The 18,832-nt window shown below is 35.4% G+C and overlaps 1 protein-coding gene across 1 annotated transcript in view; it reads left to right on the forward strand.

Annotated features, from left to right (window-relative positions):
• LOC5579956 (serine protease snake) overlaps positions 1 to 18,832 on the forward strand; it is a 53,230-nt gene that overhangs the window by 29,304 nt on the left and 5,094 nt on the right. Inside the window, exon 3 of the mRNA XM_001658426.3 lies at positions 4,343 to 4,846. Coding sequence (XP_001658476.2) covers positions 4,343 to 4,846 — 504 coding nt within the window. The remainder of the gene's footprint in view (positions 1 to 4,342; positions 4,847 to 18,832) is intronic.

Raw genomic sequence — 18,832 nt, forward strand, 5'->3', positions numbered from 1 at the left:
ACGAATAATTTCTCTATTATTACCGCTTATAGAAATAACTTTATCATCGGCAAATTGATAAAAATAGCATCCATTCGGAATAACAGATGATATGTCACTGGTAAATAAATTATATAGAAATGGACTCAAACAAGATCCTTGAGGAAGACCAAAATAACTATATCGTATCAATTTGGAAGAGCCATTATGAAAAAAAAATGCATAATTTTGAAAGAAAATAAAATGTATAAAAAATTGGCAATTATATTTGGAATATTGATTTTTTTTAATTTTTCAAAAAGTAGATCTAATAACACAGAATCATAAGCACCAGAAACATCAAGAAAAGTTGAAACCATATCCTGCTTCTTATTAAACGAAAGATTAATTTGTGAAGCTAGAAGAGCAGTGCAATCACGAGTGCTACAACCTTTTCTGAAATCAAATTGGGAAGAAGAAAAAATTTTATTACTTTCAGCCCATAATTCTAAACGATTAAGTAACATTCTTTCCATAAGCTTACGAAGACATGACAATAAACATATTGGTGTACGACTATCAGCTAATGAAGGATCCTTGCCTGATTTCACAATACTTACAACCTTAATAGAACGCCATTCCGAAGGAAGAATATTTTGAAATAGGAATGAATTGTACAATTCTAACAAATGTATTTTTCCATCATGTGGTAAATTTTGCAAAACAATAAATTTAATATTATCAATTCCCGGAGACCTGTTTTTTGTAACAGATAATGCTAAATCTAATTCTTCTAATGAAAATGAAGCACTAAGTTCAGGAAAATAATTATATCTTTGACAATTTTTAAAATTTATGGAACAAGGAACAAAATAAGGACAAATTTTAGAGGCAAATTTATTAATCCAATCTTCAGAATATTCTTGAATATTTGGAGAAGAAGAATTATAATTTCTTAAATTTCTAGCAACAGACCAAAGAGAAGAAAGAGAAGATTCTTTATCAAGGTTTTCTATAAAATTTCTCCAATAATTCCTTTTTTTAAATTTGGTAATTTGAATAAATTTAGCTTCAGCTTTACAGTATAAAAAATAATTTTCCCTTGATCCAAAACGACGAAATTTTTTAAAGGCGTCGGATTTATTTTTTAAAGCCGAAGAACAATCACTATCCCACCAAAATGAAGGATATTTTTTCCTTGGAGAAATTGGAGTAATTTTATATTTTTGAGATTTTAATAAACATTTAATTATAATTTCGCAAAATTGTTTATAATTATCAAGTGGAGATAATGAATCATCAAAATAAGTTAACGAAAATGAAATAAGATCCGAAAATTTTATCCAATCAACATTTTTACATAAATCAGGCTTAAGGGATTCATTAGATGATTTTCTATTGTCATTATTACAAACTTCGATCAAAATAGGTAAATGGTCACTACCATTAGGATCATTAATTATTTTCCAAGAAGAAAGGAATGTTAAACTATTAGAACAAAGTGATAAATCAATACATATATGATGAGTAGGAGGAACAGCAATTCTGGTAAATGATCCATCGTTGAGAATATTCAAATTCAATTCATCAATCAAATCCAGGATCAAATTACCTCTAATATCATTATTCCTACTACCCCAAGCAGAGTTATGCGCATTAAAATCTCCTAATATGTAAAATGGAGAAGGTACATTATCTAATATAGTCTTAATTTCTGATAATGAAAAAGGATAATTTGGAGGGATATAAAAACATATGACAGAAAATTCCTTATTCAAATGTTTAACAGAAATAGCAATGTATTCAATTGAAAAATTGAAAGGTAAATTTAAATATTTAAATTGAATATTTTCACGAACACCAATCAAAACTCCTCCTGCTGAATAATTTCTATCTTTTCTAATAATATTGAAAGTCGAAATATGCAAGTGTTTATTTTCCACTAACCAAGTTTCGTTTAAACAAAATATATCTATATTGTGAGTAAATAATAAAGCTTTTAATCTATCAATTTTGGGTATAATGCTACGACAATTCCATTGTAATATATTTAATTTATTAGTAGTAGCCATTACACTGAAAATAATGAAGAAAGGAGGGGTCCAAAAGAATTTATCTTTTCAAAAATAAACGCAAAAAAGGGTAAACATTTTTTAATCAAACTTTTCCAAAAATCACTAAATCCTAATAAATCTAAAATTTGTTCCAAAATTTTCAAAATGGAATTTTCAAAATTTTCATTATTATCAATATTTTCCCTAGAACTTTCATTAGCAAATGTATTTTCACCTTCAACTTTTTGAAACCCAGGAATTGTTTGTGAAGTGGACGAAGTATTAAGTGGAGGAAAATTTTTATCAAAAGATGTAGAAGGCTGAGGATCAGAATTTTCATTTTTTTTGTTAGATTATAAGCTAGCTCTTTTTCTTTTTGTGGGAGGTTTATATATAAATTGATTAGACTCATTATTTAAATCATCATTATCATAGTCAGATAATGCATCATAAATATTAGAAAAAGTAAAATCCCCCGAAGCTTTTAAGATCTCTGAATAGGAACATCGATTTTTGAATTTAATTTGTTGATTAAATTTTTGTTGGTTAGCTTTATAAACTGAACAATCTTTAATAGAAAAATGAGTCTGTTTACAATAAATGCAAGCATCAGAATGTTTATCACATTCAGATGAAGAATGTGAATCTCCACATTTGGAGCATTTAGGTTTATTTGAACAGTAAGTAGAAGTGTGTCCAAATAAAAGACAATGCGTGCAATGCATAAGTTTGGGAAAGTAAAGTCTCACACTAAAACAAACATTATTAATTGAAACAAAATCCGGAAGAACAGAACCTGCGAATGTTATTTTAATACAATCAGAATGAATATAACTTGATTCATTCCCATTGAAAGTTAATTTAGACAAACGATTACAGTCTAAAATTTTGACGGGAGCAATAGATTTATTTTTGAAAATTCCTAAACCATAATTACGAATATCATCGAAACTCAATGATTCGTCATAAATTACGCCATTTATCTCGCATGAATCGCAAGGGGCATAAATGCGGTATGAATTTCCAAATAAATTAGATTCTAGGAGTGCATTAGCATCTCCACGAGAACCAAAAACTACCCTTAATTTATCCAGCGAATTTTTTTTAATTTCTTTAACAGTTTTATATTTTTTGTAAACTTCAGCCGAAATCAAAAGAACATTAATTGGTTTATCCTTCTTTCTAAAATATACAGGATAGAGACCAATGAAAGTGGAAGGAAAAATTTTAACTCTAAAGGGTTTAGTATCTGAAGCAGGAAGATCAGAATGATCATCATCTTTAGAATTTGAAGATTCCCCGTCAGTTTCCATATCGAGAAAACTGCGGGGATTATAAATAAATAATAAAAAGTTAAGTGGTTAATCAAAGTTAAAACTTAAAAGAAAGAAAAATGAACTAGAAAAAAAAAATATACTCAACAAAATCCAATCGAAATCTTGACCTATTTCTCCTTGAAAGAAGCAACTTCAGTCTTGGACACTTGACAGGACCAAAAAAAAAACAGAAGAAGCTTCAAAAAATTCGATTGCTCTCCAAAAAAATTCTCCGCCGTCCGCAACAATTCTCAAAGAAATCCTCCTCAGTCAAACGCACGCAACAAAACGATCTCCCGACAATGTTGAAAACAATCCTAGACGGAATGTCTCTCCTCAATTCCAAAGCCCGTAAACTGGATCAATCCAATTCCTAATCAGCTTGTTTGGAAAAATTTCTCCTCCTGAAAAAGAAAAGAAAAGTCAGACGTCGAAAAAAACACGTCTTGATAATCCAAGGCCTGCTACAACAATGGGGGATAAGTGATGAATCCATTGAAACTTCGTCAAATAGTGGTCGTAGCAAGCGTTTCTAAAATGTTAAAAACTCATCAATGTTTCACATTTGAGTACTGTAAATTGGTGGACCTTTCTGACGCTAGACATATAAAGCCAAACATTCTCGATTTTAGCGAAAATAGCTCTGACATGAAGTTTCATACTAATACTCTTTACTTTTGCATTCGTTTTGCTTAACTGATTAACAGAAATTATATTAATTTCGTTTGGTATGTTGTGGGCCCTGTACTTTCAAAGTTACCCGCATTATCAAAGATACTTTACGTTCGATTTGAAGGTTTATTTTAAATTATACGAGTAAAGATAATCATTTTCTACTGTGTAGCACATTCGTTGCTTACTTCAAGGCGTTTAGAGCATATTCAAACAAAAGACTCATTGTTGTTATGTTCATTGGCTAATGAATAAATGCCCGGAAGTATGCACTAAACGCCTTGAAGTATGCAACCTATGATTATGGAAAAATAATCTCTTTTTATGCCTCATTTTTTGTAGAATGCAAAGAGTACCAACGCCCTGCCACCGTGTACCTCAGCTCGCTGAAACCGAACGCCGAGGTGGTCCAGAAGCAAGCCAAGCAGTGCTCCAACGACAACAAGCTGATCATCGGCGGTGAGGCTGCCAAGTGGGCCGAGTTCCCGCACATGGCTGCCCTCGGATATCGGGACGGTCCGAACGAACCCATCCAGTACAAATGCGGCGGTTCGTTGATTAGCGACCACTTCGTCCTGACGGCAGCTCACTGCATAGGCCAAAGCCTGACGACGGTTCGGTTGGGGAGTTTGAATTTGCTCTCCTCGGTGACCCACGAGTACGAGGTGGAGGACACTTTCAGCCATCCGCAGTATTCGGCCAAATCGAAGCACAACGATATCGCGCTGGTGAAAACGTTCGAGAAGGTGCCGTTCAGCGCGGAAGTAAGGCCGGCTTGTTTGTACCAAACGGCGAATGTGGCGGAGAAGAAGCTGACGGCGTCCGGATACGGAGCGAGGGAGAATTGTAAGTATTGGTTTAGCAATGCTACGGGAATGGGACATATGGCTACATCTGCTATTGCTGTGCCGAGTCTAGCATCGTACTTTGTAGCTGTATATATCTATCTACCGCTTACGCCTTTCTCGCAACCGCTAGAACTAGAAACTGGTTTAGAAACACTGCTTCCCTCACGTTCAATCTTCCACAATTTCTACATTCTATTCCTGATGCGTTGACATTCTGCTAAAACCAAAACAGCAAACCTGCGTCATGAAAAATAAAAACCTTCTCGACACTTATGCAATCCGCGCAATACTTTGCGTAGATGCAGTGGACTTCCCGGTTTAAGCTAAGTATGCAGATGAGAAGAAATTGGGCAAAAATCAAATGCATCATCAATTCCTCATCAGTTCTCCCAATTTTCTCAACAGTTTTGTGTATTGAATTCATAATTTGGAGCAGGTTCATTGGATTTTGAATTTTATACAACTCTTTAAGTAGACCGTGGATATGATTTTTCAAGAAACTTCATATTCTCGAATAATAATTCACCAGTTATTTATGAATATTAAGAAAGCTCAAACCAACATAGTGTTTTCAGAGTTGTTTGCAGATACATAAAGAACATCTGAGTCGAATAAAATTTTTCATATGGGTTCATTCAAAGCAAATTCTTCCAAGAAAATGCAGTAGACCGCGAGTGGTTGTGTTTTCAACTGACTCGCACTTTTTTTTCGGGTTCTGTGTGATGGATTTTGACGCGATTCCGTTGGTGATAAGTGTGATTAGTTTGTGATAAGCGTGGTGTTGTCGCATCACTGCTGTTGGTCATTTGGCATAAAGCCATTTGGCATAACAGCCATTTGGTATAACGGTCATTTGGCATAATTTTGAACAATGTGAAAATAAAGGGTCATTTGGCATAACGGACATTTGGTATAATTTCAAACCATCTGAAAAGTAAGGGTTATTTGGTATAATGATTCAGATACTCCTTTTTCTATGTAAAAAAACTGTTGTAATATTACGCAAAAGAAAAAATCATGTTAGAAAGAAAGGCAAATTCCTATATAATAAAAAAAACGCGTCAAATCGCTATAGCAATAACCCTCAAAAGAATACCTTATGTTTAAAAGAAGGGTAAATCTCTAGATAAATATCATGACTAAACAGGATAACAGAGGATGAACTAGGGTGTCAATCAGTGACGCAATATTTCTTAATTTGAAATTAAAAATTGAAAACAAGGTCATGACTTTGGAAATCAGAAGAAAAAAATGCAGCAACATTGAGGCAAAACAACCCCATGGTGCCTTCTATGAGTATTTGTAAAAAAATTGGAAAAGATTCGTCAAGAGCGGATAGGAGTGACCCACAACATGCGATTTTACAAATCCAACTTACAGAAAAATGTCTATTTTTTTCTAAAATATTTATAGAATCCCCAAAAAGTCGTTTTATTCCTGGGGTGCATATTAGACTGGCCCTAAAACAAAAATGCTGTAAAACTCAACGGGGCACCCTCTAGATATGTGCCTTAGGATAAGAAAAAAGCTCTCTCAAAATTTCAACTCATTTGGTTGCTCCCCCAGCAAGCGCATTCAATTCGAAGTTTCTATAGAATATTCGTTTCAAATATATAGAAAATTGACCCTGTGTCACTGTTTCGTTCGGTATACTAGTTAATCGCGATCAATTGAGCCCAGAATGACAAATACACTAGTTGATACCCCTACGAACATAGTTGCAGAAGGTTGTATCTGGATTTAAGCTCATTGTCCTTAACCTTTCAGTTGTTGAAAGTTAGGCTTAGATCGGCACTCCCGTACAATCACATATACGCATGCACCTTGTACCGCAGCTCGCCCAGCGTCATAGGTGGCTATGATGCGCTTAGTGGCTACCACCTATCTATGTTGAAGAAATACTAACAGTAGGTATTGCAAATCTACTTCAGATAGATGAAATACCAACTTTCTCAATTTCAATCATGATACAACCTCCTACAATATTGTTCGCTATAGTATCAAATAGTGTTTTTGACATTCTGAGTTCAATTGAACGGGCTCAACAATTTCCCTAACCCAGACAGGCGATGATGTGCTGTTTCCCATATGTTTGAGCCTAAAATCCCATATTAACTTCAATTCAAATGCGCCATCTCATGGAACGACCAACTGAGCTGAAATTTTCAGGAAGTCTTCCTCTAACCCAAAGGAATAATACAACTTTAGTTTTCTCCCATACTGAGCTGGGCCAGTCTAGTGCATATTACCCCTGATGCCTTTACTATAAGCTCTAATATGAATAACTATGAGAAATACTTCACTCTAGAAACAACAGCCTATGATCAAAAGAAGGAAAAATCTCTTATGAAAATTTAGGCAAGTGTAATGCATATAATAGTTTTATCAGTACAACTACAAAGAACTTCCGATGATTTAAAGAAGGTAAAATTCCCAATTAAAATATAAGCTGAACTATTTTCAATAGTAATGAAATCAGTATAACTCGTATAGCCTATGTGCAAAAGAAGAAAAAAAAAATCTGATGAAATCAATAAAACATTTGAAACCTTATTACACCTTTGGTAATCCAGAGGCGAATTAACCGTCACCTCAGAGTCTTGACGCGATGTGAGGAGTTCACAATTTCGTCCTGAATTAACGGGTCGATTTTATCATTCCCTTAGAGCTCTTATAGAGGGGCAAACAATTACATCCCGTCACATCATGAAAATCAACAAATTAATTAGCTTATCAGTTATTGGGCAACACATCAGAGGTGTTGTAATTTGATATTTATGTTCATGATTCGGCCAAACGGCATTCGGCCAAATGACCAACAGCAGTGATGCGATATCACACTCTAAATTATAATCAATTCAGAATGAGTGATCACGTGACAAATCTCCTTCTCCCTGGGGCCTTCCCGACTAGAGACTTGTAAGGAAAATGTAATATAATGTTATCAGAATGTTATATGCATATCATATTATGATATAATATTGTTAGGCTCCGTTATCCATAGAACATAATAAAATAGAACTATGACATAATGTGTTTTATTTCCCTTTAAGATATTTTTTTTCATTTTTAACAACTTTATAACAAAATAAATAGATAGTTATGCATTTCAATAATATACAATATTATCGTATAACGAACAGTATTATAATTTTGATACTTTGTATCAAACATTATAACTTGGTTTGATATGTTTTTGATACAATTAAAACACATTTTGTTATGTTTATGTTACTATTCATACACTTTTTGTTATAATTTTAGTTATTTTAACAACATCCTGCATCAAGTTTGTAACAACCTATGTTCGAAAAAAACTTATAACATAATAACATATGCTGATATAATTTTGTTATGTACCCTTAGTCGGGTTCCTTAGCCGAGTGGCTACAGTCCGCGGCTACAAAGCAAAGCCATGCTGAATCCCAAAACCCTGTCGGTTCAGGATCTTTTCGTAATGGAATTTCCTTGACTTCCCTGGGCATAGAGTATCATCGTACCTGCCATGCGATATACGAATGCAAAAATGGTAACTTTGGCAAAGAAACCTTTCAGTTAATAACTGTGGAAGTGCTCATAAGAACACTAAGCTGAGAAGCAGGCTCTGTCCCAGTGAGGACGTAATGCCAAGGGGCGGTCCATTAATTACGTAAGACAATTTTCGAGGTTTTTCAACCCCCCTCCCCCCATGGTAAGATTTTTTGTATGAAAATTAAACATCGATAGATTGTATGACGCGTAAAAAATCTCAAAACCCCCCTCCCCCCATAAACCCTTATGTAATTAATGGACAGCCCCCAAGAAGAAGTAGTGACAATTCTCCAAGCTATTATTGGTCTTCTGAGCCCCAAAAAAAATTTCTATTCATCTGCAGCATTATCAAAAATATCGTATTGATAAGTTTTATTTGCTTAATTTAAAATTGAACTTAACCCATCAGTGATATCAATAGTCTACCACTACTAATGCATTGGTGATGGCACAGAAGTAGACAGTAGGGAAGACGGGGTAAGACCGCCCGCCTAAGCAATTTAATTCATATGTCAAAATCAAGAATCAATAAATCCTTTTTCGACGCAGCATGTCGTATTTTGAAGCCTTAGGCATGATCAAAAAATATCACAGGTGTTGTATTTCTAAAAAATATTTATTTCTTGAAGCTTTAAAAAAGTGATGTCTTATGACGATTATTTTTAGCGACGGGGTAAAACCGCCCACCCACGGGGTAAGAGCGACCACCACGATTTTTGTACACAATTTTGCGAAAAAATATATCAGTTCCCTGTGATTCTAAAAAGTTAAGATGTTTTATGAACTCTTTATTGATGAACGTGGATATTGAATCATTTTTAGGATTAATTATTCCTAAAAACTTGAACATATACTCATTAGTACCTTGAAACACCCATATTTTGGAAAAAGCTATGCGGATTTAGCTTGAATTTTTCACATAATTGATTTCATTTCACTAGAACAGTAATGTACAACGTGGTTACAACTTCTAAAATGGTTTACACAGTTATTTGATATAAATCAGGGGTGGCGGTCTTACCCCGTCAACAGTGGTCGGTTTTACCCCGCTTGCGCAATTTTCACAACTATGGCCTTATTTCAAAGCTTAATATTTACAATTCATATTTCACTTCACCGAAGCATATTTCACATTTCTGTTAAAGCATACACGGGTAATTTGTTATGTTTTACCAAGAAGGGATTTCCGAAATCCTAAAGTGAGCATCTGTTAAATTTAGATCAAATTCACTATCGACAAGCAGAAACTTTGTTTTTGACATTTGTTATGACAAATTTGATGTAAATATCACACTAAATGCTCCGGAATGTCACAAATCTGGTGTTCATGGAAAGTGCTTGGTGAACTTTCAAGAAAATTGCCATTTTCATGCCAAACTGAAGGTGGTCCGTCTTACCCCGGCGGGCGCTCTTACCCCGTCTTCCCCTATGATGTTGATGTGATATAGAATGACCGTATTGTATCGCAGTCGGCCTGTACAAATTAGCAAGTTTTAGGCGTTGATAGTGACAGCGAGCAACTCTGCAAACGATTTGCTTAAGAGCCGCGATAATTGAGTATTTTTAATACAAAAAAAATTGTCGCTCTTAAGTTCTACAAAGTTTTAATACTAATCATTTGCTACAACTTTGCCATAGTTGTATTTCTTATGGTTTGCATGTTATTTGAGTTTTTCTTCTTAAAATTTAATATTTTGTGTGCCTTGTATCTCAACTATGAGCGCCTGAAGAAAATGATACTTCTAACCTAACGATTTTGCAGTCTTTCGAGTATCTTTGAGCAAAATTAGGAGAAGATGATATTTTCTATCTCGTTCAAAATTGATTTTACTAATAGACGATATGAGATAAATCCATATTTATTCACACATGCTCAACTCACAAAAGTCATCACCTGCGCATATAAAATCAAATATAAAACGTGTATTTATATAGAAAGAAAAAGTACCGTAATCCGGAGTAACATTGATCAGTTTTCAGGATATTTCTTAAATATTCCATCCAAAAATGTAAATGTTGTGAGTTTTATATTTTTAAAACAAGTACTGCCACCCATAGCTCGGGGCTATATACTGTATTTTGGTTTTTGAAAGATTTAAGCATGTTTACAAAAATGTTTTATGTGATTTTTTTCATTTAGCGGATATGGGGTAACATTGATCATCCATGTAAACAACGTTCGATAATATTGAAAATGTCGTTACTTGCATAAATCATGGCCCCTGAAGCCGAACATGATGTCCAAACGCTTACATCTCATTTACTTTTTGAGTTATTTTAAAATTAAAAACACCTCGAACAGCGGAATACGCCTAAAGGAATTCTACAATCTTAACAGTAATTCGTTAATTTTGCCTTATTGAACATTCATAAGAAAGTTTTGAACCGCATTTACCTTGCTCATATCGCTTGCAGAACTTATGTGAGACATGAATCTTTGGTAGTGTCATCCTTAACCATTGAAATCATTGTTTCGTAAACTTGACAAATTTACGAATAAAGTTAACGTAATTTTTGTAATAATCTTAATTTTTAATAGCTTATAAATATAAAAAAGAGAATCAACATTCATGATTTGAAAATGTTTCATCAATAAATGATGATACCAACTTATTACGAGATTAGTCATTCCGATCAATGTTACCCCGCTGATCAATGATACTCCGGATTACGGTACATCGTTTTTCAGTTGTTTTCGATTAACTTGGAAGCTTCTGAAATAAATTCACCATCTTTTCCTTTACCGGTATTTCGTCCATTAGTAAGCGAGATCACCGGATTGGAAGTCAACATAAATCGTATAAAATACATCTACAAAGTTTACAGTCCGATTGAATTCGGTGGTATGATTTAACCGGAATCTTGTGATGGATTCATACCGTACTTATTGTGCTTCTTCGGCGGCTTGCCAGAAAAGAGAATAAATAAATTATCATAAAAAAGTTTCAGCTATTACTAAAATGAAACAGTAATAAAATTCTAAAATCTTCAATTTAAGTATGTACAGAAAATATATTGAAATTATGCCAAATGTCCGTTATGCCTAATGACCCTCATCTTCCACTTAGTTAAGAATTATGCCAAATGACCGTTATGCCAAATGTCCTTTATGCCAAATGGCTTTATGCCAAATGGCCCGCTCTCGTGTTGATGGGAAATTACAGCAGTTATAAAGTTGTAACATTTGATAGTGCCATTTATTGTTTTCTTCTGTTGAAATGAATACGTTTTGTCCAGTTTTACTCTTTCCGTCCAAAGCAATCGAAAATCAATGTGGAAACCTGGCCTTTATTCGATGGTAACATTTCAATGGTTGCGCTGTTATAGTTCGTACCACACATGTGGGAAAACCACTTGGAAAACATCAATTCTCAACTTCAGCGCACTGCTTTTGGCGATGATCGCGTGATAAATGGAATCATTTGCTTGGATCAGATTTGGCGAGTTTGTTCCAATCAATGTATTTATTTTCAATGAAATCAGGGATATTCAAGAGGGTATGGTCAATTTGTTATCTCGCTTCGGAGAGCGAGCAATGGCGCTGAACTCAAACTTTTTTTTTTAGCTAGGACACAAGGTGGAAATCAGAGTTGCTCGCTGTCACTATCAACGCTTAAAATTTGCTGATTTGTACAGGCCGACTACCATCAAATCAGATCATTCCATATCACATCAACATCATGCTGTCTACTCCATCACCAGTGCATTGATGGCGATAGACTATGGATATCACTGATGGGTTAAGTTTAGCTCTAAATTAAGCAGATAAAATGGCAATTTATCTGTACGATATTTTTGACAGTGTTGCAGATAGATTGAAACCTGGGAGGGAGGCACCGATACTACACACAAAATATAAGACAACGTTATTTTGAACTGCAAGATAACTCCAGTATGCCAACAACAATCAAGGCAGGCTTCGAGAAAATCGGTAGTTTCCTTTTGCTGTGCACCTTCGATCTTTCCTGACAAACATGAAAAAAGGGCCACAGTTTTCTATGCACTAAATATTAATTTTCATTGGAAAAAGTAGAACGATGCGTTTTTCAATGCTTTATGTTCAATAAGATTAAATGGTGCTCACGTGACATTACTTGCATTATGTGCATGAATTGATTTTTATTCGATTTTTATCACTTTTGAAGAAATACGAAAATGTGTTTTAATCAGTTACGCGCTTTTTTCATGTTAGTCCAATGTTTGAGATCTGGGCTCACAGTGACAGTTCGTGACAGCGGAATCTCGGCTCACTATGACGTACAGAAATTTTGTATTGGTTTCTCCCTCCCAGATTGAAACTATGTGTTGGTCACTGAAAAACATTACTAGCATGGATAATGACCACGTGATCACTCATTCTGCAGTGATTATGATCTAGAGTGCGATGTCGCATCACTGCTGTTGGTTGTCAAATCAAAGTGATATTGATAGCTCGCAAGTGATATTGATAGTTTTAGACCATCAGCCATCAGCTGATAAGATTGATATTAAGCAACTCTGCTCGCTACTGGTGATTCTTCCGACCAAAATTCGACATGTCGCAAGGACGCTCACCGAGCATCAAGTCGGCTGCTAAGGCAGCAGCTGAAACCGTCATGCAGAAACAGAATCAAGACGCCGAGCAACACAGAAAAAAAAAAAAAAAAAAAAAAAAAAAAAAAAAAAAAAAAAAAAAAAAAAAAAAAAAAAAAAAAAAAAAAAAATACCTGTGGCCCTGGAAGGGAGGCACCGATAGTACACACGAAATATGACACAAAGTTATTTCGAATTGCAAGAAAACTCCAGCTTGCCAACGACAATCAAGGCAGACTTGATGAAAATCGCTAGTTTTCTTTTGTTGTGTTCCGTTCTAGACAAACATGGAAAAAGGGCCAAAGTTGTCTGTGCATTTAATTTTCGTTTTTATTGGAAAAAGTAAAATAATGCGTATTTGAACACTTTATATTCAATCAGGATAAAAGGTACTATTGTGACATTACTTTTGAATAAGCATGAATAGCTTTTCATTCGATTTTTTGTTACATTTGATAAAATGCAAAAATACGTTTCAATCAATTACGCGCTTTTATCATGTTTGTCCATTGTTTTAGATCTGGGCTCACAGTGACAGTTCGTGACAGCAGAATCTCGGCTCACCTTGACGTACATAAATTTCGTATTGGTTTCTCCCTCCCAGCTGTGGCCCATCCCTGGAAGACTCGCGGCCTACTTTGTAAATCTAGCAGATTCATGTGACTCGTCTGTCGATCAAAGTAAGCATGCATATTTCAGATTCACCTGTCACATAGAGGAACAACTGTGAACTGTGTAACTCGAGTGAAAGGGTCGTGTCGAGCGATTTTTTGGGGTCGAGAGTGATTCCAGTCGAGTCATTTTGATTGAAAACACTTATAAAATGGATTTCTTATTGTTCTAATGAGTTATTTCAGGTCCGTTCCACTCGGGCTCAGATTGGGTACCACTTCTAGTACTGCAGTAGTACCCTCAGTAGTGCAAAAGGTACCCAAGTTTGACAGATCGCAGTACACTTTTCACGGCATTCTAGATTACCTAATGAGCCATAAAATTTTGGGCAACTGCAAGGGACATGGAGGTCTTTAATTTGTCTTTGGTTATTTACTGATAATTTTGTTTACCGATTGACCATTTTCGCATGTGAATATCGTATGGCAGATACAAAGATTCTCTATGCTCTAGGAAGTCCAGAATGCTTCCAACCTGAAAAGATTTCTACAGGACTTCTCCAGGAATTCCTTTGAAGATTTCTCCAGGAGTTTACTAGAGATTTCACCCGGGGAAAACTTTGGATCGCAACCAGATTTGTTGACCAGTTCCGATAAGCCTCCAGACATAGCTTCAGCAATTCCTGCATGTGTTCTGCCACAACTTCTTCCAACTGATAGATCAGTTGGATACATCGATTATTTATGTGTACTACTTGGTTCCAAGCAGTAGCGTAGCCAGGGGGGTGCGGTGGGTGCGATCCGCACTGGGCTCTAAGCTGCTAGGGGCCCCAAATTCGCGGTAAAAATTTATCATAGAAATGAAAATTTTAAATGGCTTGTAGAAAACATTCTAGGACCCTAAAATCAAATTGGACATGGCAAGAATACGTTTTGTAAGAGTCTAGATTTAAAGTTGGCCTAGGGCCCCGTCAAGACCATGGCTTCGGGCCTCCTCATTTTAGGGGCATTTACAAAAATTAGTTTTGTAAGTCTATTTTAATTTAAACTGGTGTTGACAACTTATAGGTAATTGCGGCCTTGAGATAGACTCATGTTCAAATGTTAAAGATGTAGAGTCTGAACTACGGTCTTGGATTAATAAATGCTTGCTTCATAAACACTGATTTCCAATAATTTACCCGGGTTTGTAGGCCTCATAATTTTATACAATCTGAACTAAACATCGATTTTAAACTTTTATATAGTTTTAAGAGCACGAATTTTGCTTTTTTCATCTAAAAATTAATCCTTTAGAGATAACTCCAAGTATTTATTCTGCGTGTCTACAATGGATAATAATTATTACTTATGGTACTTCTCTTGATAAATTGTGTTAACAATTATATTGATGATTTCTTGAAGAATTTCACTAAAATATCTCCAGTGATTTCAGAAACCTCCAAACATATTGGTACGCCAAGAAATCCTTTCCCAACTATTCCTCTACAAACAACTCCAGGGATTCTCCTATGATTTTTTGTTGTTTTAAATATACCCCGAGTGTTCCCATATAATCTCGCACTTTTATTTTAGATTCATCTAAGTGATTTCATCAGATTTGTTACCAGAATTCCTCTTAATATTCGTGCAGGAGTTCTTTTAAAAGCATTTCAACGAGTTTCGCAAAAAAAAAATCTTCCGAGAAATTAGGAAATTCCACCAGAAATTTATTTTTTACTTCCCAGCGAGTTTTATTTCAAAGTTTCATCCAAAATTTGATCGACAATTGCTTTTATAATACCTCGCTAGCGAAACATCATAAAATAAAATCAACTATGCTTTCAAACATTTTATCTTTATTTCCAAGTAAAATTGCATAAAAACACAACAATTAGAATTAGAATTTCAGGAATTTAATTGACCGGGCTAATTGACCAGAAATATTCCTTTGAATTGAGCATACTTCTATAAATTTTTCAAGGTATTCCAGTCATATGAAAACTTCCGAAGAAGTTGATCCACATATTTTTTTCTTGTATTCCACAAAATATCGCTCCAGAAATAACCCTAGGACGGAAATCCTGGCTACGCCCTTGTATGAGTGAGCTTTTACCGCCCAAATGTAAATCGTTTTCAAGAAAATATTGAAGGTACATGCCAATTTAAAACTAATAGGTATATTGAATTTCATTAACTTCAGGTTTTCAGCGCAGGGACTATGCATTAGTAGAGAAATTCTACTCTATCTTATTGTGATTTGCTTTGATAGATGGATTATTGGGAATGTTGTGTATCGCAGTTCGAAGGTCACCAAACAGTGGCTCCAAATATTTTTCCATGCAAATGGATCCATACCTAAAGTCATTCACGTGTACATTTACGCGACAAATTATGGAGCTTTTTTATTGTGCAGTTCCCACCTTACTGGACCCCGCACTTCATAAGTGCGGAAACGTCAAACGTATTGTTTTCGCCGTTGGCGGGCAAGAAAAGGCAGTGAATCGGTTTCGCGCCAATGAAAATTGGTTACGTTTTACCAAAACCATGTGCTTTCAGCAGGGTTACTAGTCTGTTTGTTTCACTTGTTGTACAAGAGTTCTTTATGATCTTCCGACATTGACGCTTGCTCCTGGGCAGTGCTTCAAGAAAGTCCGAGTAGTCGTCAGTTGTTTTCCCTCACGGGTCGCGCGCATATTTTCTCTGAGTGCTTTTATATAGCCGAGCAAACGACTGAAGCTGAAAGAGGATTGTTGCTGCTCAATGATGACGGATTAATTGGTGAGCTCGTTTCATGCTACTGTTCCTAATCTATAAAATATGTATGACTGTACCGTTAATCGTTACAACGGTGAGATGTAAATATGATGTTTTAAAAAAATATGAATGGTTCGTCACTGTGAGTGTCGACATAAATCCTGATTCACAAATTATTTATGTCTAATTTTTTTTTTATTCAATACACCTTCTTCTTTTTACCTTTATTTTTGTAATTAAAAATAAAACTTTGAATGGTTCGACACTTCGAGTGTAGACTTCCGAAAAGTTCACTTTATTCAACAAACTTTGAAAGGTTCGTCACCTCAAGTGTCGGCATATTTTTTCTCTACATAGATATTGTTCATATCAAATGAAAATATTATATTTACATATCAGCATGTTAATATCTCACAAATAATTATTTATCATGGTCTAATCGCTTATCAAAGTGAATCCTGTGACCCAACGATCCTTCCCATTAACAAACATCCCTCCCAGTAACCTTTGTGGAGATGCAGAGGCAAACACGGTCTCCAAATAGCAAAGGTTACACACTAACATTCCTTCCCCCAATCCCACCTGACTGCAAGGACGTGGCCGGCGCCGTTATTGACCATGTATAAATAGAGGCATTAAATTATGCACACTGAAGAAGATTATGGCCAATCCCAGCCGAACTTCTAGTTGATTCTTTGTGCATTTTCACTGACTTCGGTCAATCACGGAATAGCAACCATTGATATGTGTAGTCAGTCTAAGCTAAGCTGTTTGTTTCACATGTTGTACAAAAAAACTTGTTTGTAAAACTGCGCAATATTGCGTAGCTATTTTTTACGATACCACGGCGGTGCATCCTTCTATTTGGGAGGCCCCCAAAATTGTCTCCGCACTGGGCCTCGAAAACTCTAGCTACGCCACTGGATCCAAGCACTATTACAGGGATTCCCACATGGATTGCACTACAGATTTCGTAAAGAGTTTCTTCAGGCATGTCTCCAGTGATTCCTACAGTAGAATCTTTACTAAAACACCTCCAGTAATTTTTGCGAGGACTCCTCCGGGAATTTTTCCAGGGATTCCTTTAGAAATTTCTTCAGTGATTTTTCAAGTAAATTCTCGATCCCTTCAGAAATTCTTCCAGAGACATTTTCAAAAATTGCTCCTGAAAAATCTCTATTCTAGTAGAGATGTCCACAAGCCTTCTCCAGATATTTCTCCAGTGATTTATCCTAAAATGCTACAATGGTTTCCTCCAAGTATACATGCAAGGATATCACCAAGTAGTCCTCTCGGGATTTCTTCAGAAACTATTTCGGAGATTTTTTCAGGAATTCCTCTAAGGATTGCTCCAGGGATTCTACAAGAAATTACTTCAAGAATTCCTCAAGAGTTTCCTGCATTAAAACTCCAAAGAAAATTGCTTCGTGAATTACTCCAAAGATTTTTCCAGGTAATCCTCCACGGATTTCCTCAGAAATTTATCCAAAGATTAGTTTTGGGCCTCCAAAAATTATTGCGAGGATTCCTTCAAAAATTTCTCCATAGATTCCTTCATTATCCAAATTGACCTAAGAATTTCTCCAGGGATAACATTTGGAAACTCTCTCAATGGATTCCATCATGTCTTTAAAGGGTAACTCGTTTATTGAAAGCAAAAGGTCATTCTAGAGCGTTCCCTCAATCGATCAAGTCGTGTTTGCGTGTCTTTCCTCAAACCGACTTTTTTTCCGCTTCGATAAAGTTTAATTCTAAGATGGTGAAGAGTTTTACATATCTGGATAACAGTAAAAGAGATGGAAAGTGTAAAACAAGATAAAAAGAGTGAAGTTGAACGTGAATTAAAAGTGCAAAAGTGAAAAATTAAATCGACAAAATGTGAATGTTGAATGGCATCAGAGCGCTGTGAGTGGTAGGGAAAAAAAACATCCGCCGTCATGAGCTACTTGTATAACGGTACTAGTATGTGTGTTGTGGTGAGATCAGCATAATCATTGAGTTCAATCCAGAGATATTGCGCCGTTTGGGTTGAGTGATGACGGAAGAAGTGGTTAGTGTATGCGTGTGTGTATGCGTGAAGTATACCTATCTGGATGTGGAAAATCCTGCCGAATGCAGCATGATTACGGCACCGATTATCAACGTATAGGAGATGAGGAATTGGCAGGGCGAAGCTAAGTATAATTACGATAATAATTTAATATTCATCATGTATCCGTGTTGACAGTTTCATGCATATCTTTGCTTGTTAAGTAATCTATATGTGCTATTATATTGCTGCTATTTATTTATAACAAATTGTTGTGTAAATTTATGATTTAATTGATCACATTTAATTGCGCTTTACTTTACGAAAAACTTCACCTCATGGCTATAATAACGACAAAACCCCGCAATGCTCGCGCCTGCACATCACCATAATCATCATCAGCGTCATTACTGAAACGTGTATAAACATAATTAAAGTGGTATGCGTGATGGTTGCTCATCTTAATATCTTATCTATTCTGCAATGGCATGTAGTTTCTGCAGTG

This window comes from Aedes aegypti, chromosome 1 (genome assembly GCF_002204515.2).
Source record: "Aedes aegypti strain LVP_AGWG chromosome 1, AaegL5.0 Primary Assembly, whole genome shotgun sequence".
Taxonomy (NCBI): domain Eukaryota; kingdom Metazoa; phylum Arthropoda; class Insecta; order Diptera; family Culicidae; genus Aedes; species Aedes aegypti.